Source organism: Triticum dicoccoides, chromosome 7A (assembly GCF_002162155.2).
Source record: "Triticum dicoccoides isolate Atlit2015 ecotype Zavitan chromosome 7A, WEW_v2.0, whole genome shotgun sequence".
Lineage (NCBI taxonomy): Eukaryota > Viridiplantae > Streptophyta > Magnoliopsida > Poales > Poaceae > Triticum > Triticum dicoccoides.
The window spans coordinates 584,131,574-584,135,400 of NC_041392.1; the positions used below are offsets into that span (position 1 = coordinate 584,131,574).

The following is a 3,827-nucleotide window of genomic DNA, read 5'->3' on the forward strand; positions in this document are numbered from 1 at the left end:
GAGATTTCAATAAAAAACTACATACGTATGAAACAAAATGAGTAAATCTATGCTCTAAAATATTATATTCATATACATCCATGTATTGTAGTCCATTTTAAACCTTTAAAAGGACTTACATTTAGGAACTGAAGGAATATTTCGGATTTCTACGTCTACAGATGCTCCTACTATTTCAGCCCTACTTCACCTTTTTCTAGTCCGACCCAAATTTGCCAGCTCTATCCATCCACTGCATAATTAAACAGTAGAGTACCATCAAAGTGTTTCGTCAACTCATGCGATTTCCACGTGCTCTAATAGTGGTCCAACCCAGCGCGCCATCAAATACGTAGCTGCGTGCGCTCGTTGACCGCTGGTAGTACCTCCGACACTCTTCCCTCCTGCCATAGCAACGATGGACGGCGCCGGGAGGAGGAGGAGGACGACGACGGCGTGCGTGACCGGCGCGGGCGGCTTCGTGGCCTCGTGGCTCGTCAAGCTGCTCCTCTCCCGCGGCGGCGGCCGCTACGCCGTCCACGGCACCGTCCGTGACCCCGGTGAGTTCTCGAACCGTTGGATTCTTCCGTGACCGTGACCGATGCTGAACGAAGATTCGGTCTCCTGTTGCTGCCGGAAGGCGACGCCAAGAACGCGCACCTGGCGGCGCTGGACGGCGCCGCGGAGAGGCTGCGGCTGTTCAAGGCCGACCTGCTGGACTACGGCAGCATGGCGGCGGCCATTGCCGGCTGCGACGCCGTCTTCCACGTCGCCTGCCCCGTCCTCGCCAACCACACCCCCAACCCCGAGGTACCTTTTCCCCTTTCCCCTTTCCCTCTCTCGTTTTCTTCTCCGAAATTCAGTCAATAAACGGGTACAGGGGAACACGTCCTGTTCTGTTCTTGTAATCCAGCAAGCGCCTCCGTGTTTCTGCAGGCTGATTTAATTGCCCCTGCTGTGACTGGCACGATGAACGTCCTGAAAGCTTGCTCCGAAGCTAAGGTCAAGAGGGTTGTGATGGTGTCCTCCGTCGCTGCCGTCATGGTGAACCCCAGCTGGCCGGAAGGCAAGCCCATGGATGAAGACTGCTGGTCTGACGTCGACTACTGCAGAACCACAGAGGTGAGACCACCAACCAAATCACGAATCATGATCGTCCCTGTAAGTACGGCGTGATTAATTTCTTTTTTTTTTTTAGAAAAGGAGGATGACCCCCGGCCTCTGCATCTGGGAGATGCATACGGCCACTTTATTGATTATTCTCGATAACCATACAAAGTATTACAACAATGTGTCTGAATCCACCATCTTGGCAACATGTGCCGCTACTCCTATCCAATATGATGAGGGGGTGCTAGCTGGGCCACTACCCAAGCCACTCACCTAAGCCTAACATCAAAAGCCGGAAGCCGAAACTCATTCGGTAACCCCAGCCGAGCCACATACTGGGTCTGGGGCGCAATCCGGTCAGACGCACTCGTGTGTCGTCGCCGCCATCTTCCACAGGTCCGTCTTCAGATCAAATTGAGGCTTCTACCTTGTCTGGCCAGTCTGCCATCGACGTCCCCATGACGCCAGACAGCTTCCTCCTCCTGCACGAGTCCATCTCCGCGCATCAGACGCCGAGTCTCCACAGCACCATGCCGCCGAGATCCGCCATCATCAATGTGAAAGATGAAGCACCGCTCCACCAACGTCGCCGTCCTCTAGACAGCGCCACCACCTTGCAGAGCGGAAAGATACAATGGCGATGGAAAGCAAGAGCTAGGACGAGGAGGGTACCACCGCCGCCACCCCCCGCACCCCAACAGCGCCCACCGACCACCAAGCTCCCTAAACGGCGCCTTCAAGAAGGATACGACGCCGATGGCGCCGCCGTCGCCCAACAAAGTTGGAGCTTTCGCCCGGGAGAACTAGGGGAAGGGGGAGTGGGGGGATCAGACCTGTCAGACGCCTCCAAGGAGGGACACGGCGCCCTCAGGCGTCGCCGTCGACGCAGCCGAGCATGGTCGGCCATGGCTTTCGCCCGGACTGGATTCCCCACCACTAGCACCACCAGCGCCGGCGTCCCATGGAACACGAGCGGGCCGGATGGGGGAGAACACGCCGTACAGGGAGGAGGGGCGCCAGATCTGGCGCCGTCGCCCTCGTCCTCCGAGATTCCGCCGCCCGCGCGGCCAAGAACGCCGGAACCAAACGCCCGCACCACCGCCCGCCGCTAAGCCGGTGGTGCCTCACCAGAGGGGCCGCCGCCCCAGATCCGAATGCCCCCGCGGAAGCAGAGCAGCAACTTGCCCCGCCGCCACCTTCCTTGGCGGCGCCCCGGACTTGCCCGGAGACCGCCTCTGGCGGCGGCGAGGAGAGGTGGGGGTGGAGGAGGGCTGGGCGCGGCTAGGGTTGGCGGCGGCGAGGAGAGGTGGCGTGATTAATTTCTTGACATGACACAACTCACTGCAGTGTGATGTGACACTTGTGCTAGAAAGTGTACAGGGATTATGAAGAATTGGATTGTCTCCAGTGAAATGCGTTTCAAACATCATTTCAGTCCCCTTAGTTATGCAGAAATGTGGCTTCAGTCTTCGCAGTTTCTAATCCTGCCTCCTATCATTCTGTCAGAATTGGTACTACCTTTCCAAAACACTGGCAGAGCTTCAGGCCTTGGATTACGCAAAGAGAAGCGGACTAGATGTCGTGACAGTCTGCCCGTCCTTGGTGATCGGGCCCTTGCTGCAACCTACGGTGAACGCGAGCAGTTCGGTCATAGTTGATTTCTTGAAAGGTTGCCTCGCTTTGCCACACCGATCTGAAATAGTCATCGCCGAAGGCTGAATTCTTTGCCTATGTTTCCATGACTGCATTAGGTCCAATACCTGCTTCATACATTAGTATATTCGATTGAAATGGTTTTATCCTCTGACTCTTTGCAGGTGATAATGAGGTAAAGAGCAAAATCAGAAACTTCGTGGATGTTCGAGACGTTGCCGATTCTCTCATCTTGGTGTATGAAACCCCAGAGGTCTCCGGACGTTATGTATGCAGTTCACATGCAAGCAAGGTCTCTGATGTCATTGACCTGCTGAAGGGCATGTATCCTGCTTACAAATTTGCCAACAAGTAAGCCTGTCATTAATTGATATACATATGGTTGAGCTTATAAATGCAACTTGGTGATCCGTACAACGCTTCCTCTGATTTCTTAAGCTAATTTCTGATATTAGAATGAAACAAAAATGATGTTTCTGCATATTTGATACACGGTGCTTTGTGCCTTGTGGAAGCACTGAATTAATGATGATCAGTCTCTTATTGGTGCATATAAGTCCATCTTTCTTGCATAGGCAAATTGGTAATGGTGGCATGACAATGATGCCATGACATGACTACTGTAGCCTAATGCGTATTTCTGCTCGAAACCAATGGCAGGTTTGTCCAAGTGGATGACGAGCCCTCATTTAGTTCAACGAAGCTTGAGATGCTGGGCTGGAAAATCAAGCCACTTGAGGAGACCCTCAGGGACAGTGTCGAATCATACAAGGTTGCATCTGTCCTGGATTAAGCCAACAATATTTATGCATTTTCTTTCATAAGCTTGAGATGCCGGTGGCAACAAGTCTGGCTTTTGTTCATTTTGTAAGTTGATGTCAGCCTTGGTTGTTTTGAGCTTCGTTTGAACAAAATTTAGCTATCGGCATCAAAATGGTATAGTACTAGGAGACGCTCCTTCATGTGCACAATGTAGAAATCAGTCCGGGCAAAGTATGTTCTTGCACTTAATTTACTCTTCATATATTAATGGCATTGCTATAGTTTAGTGATACACCATTTTTCTGTGCAAACTAAAGTGATTC

General features: G+C 52.5%; 1 protein-coding gene across 1 annotated transcript; it reads left to right on the plus strand.

The window, feature by feature from the left end:
* Positions 1–366: 366 nt before the first annotated feature.
* Positions 367–3,827, plus strand: LOC119327775 (cinnamoyl-CoA reductase 1-like). The gene is made up of 6 exons (XM_037600868.1): positions 367–539; positions 620–789; positions 916–1,101; positions 2,596–2,758; positions 2,907–3,093; positions 3,403–3,827. The coding sequence occupies exons 1-6, from the start codon at positions 398–400 to the stop codon at positions 3,533–3,535; spliced, it is 981 nt and encodes a 326-aa protein (XP_037456765.1). The 5' UTR covers positions 367–397; the 3' UTR covers positions 3,536–3,827.

What these genes read in the sequence shown, in the direction of transcription:
- LOC119327775 (XM_037600868.1), top strand. Translation starts at nt 398, where the DNA reads ATGGACGGCGCCGGGAGGAGGAGGAGGACGACGACGGCGTGCGTGACC. An exon ending in CGGCACCGTCCGTGACCCCG is followed by an intron (nt 540 to 619) that starts GTGAGTTCTCGA and finishes TGCTGCCGGAAG; the next exon opens with GCGACGCCAAGAACGCGCAC. An exon ending in ACCACACCCCCAACCCCGAG is followed by an intron (nt 790 to 915) that starts GTACCTTTTCCC and finishes GTGTTTCTGCAG; the next exon opens with GCTGATTTAATTGCCCCTGC.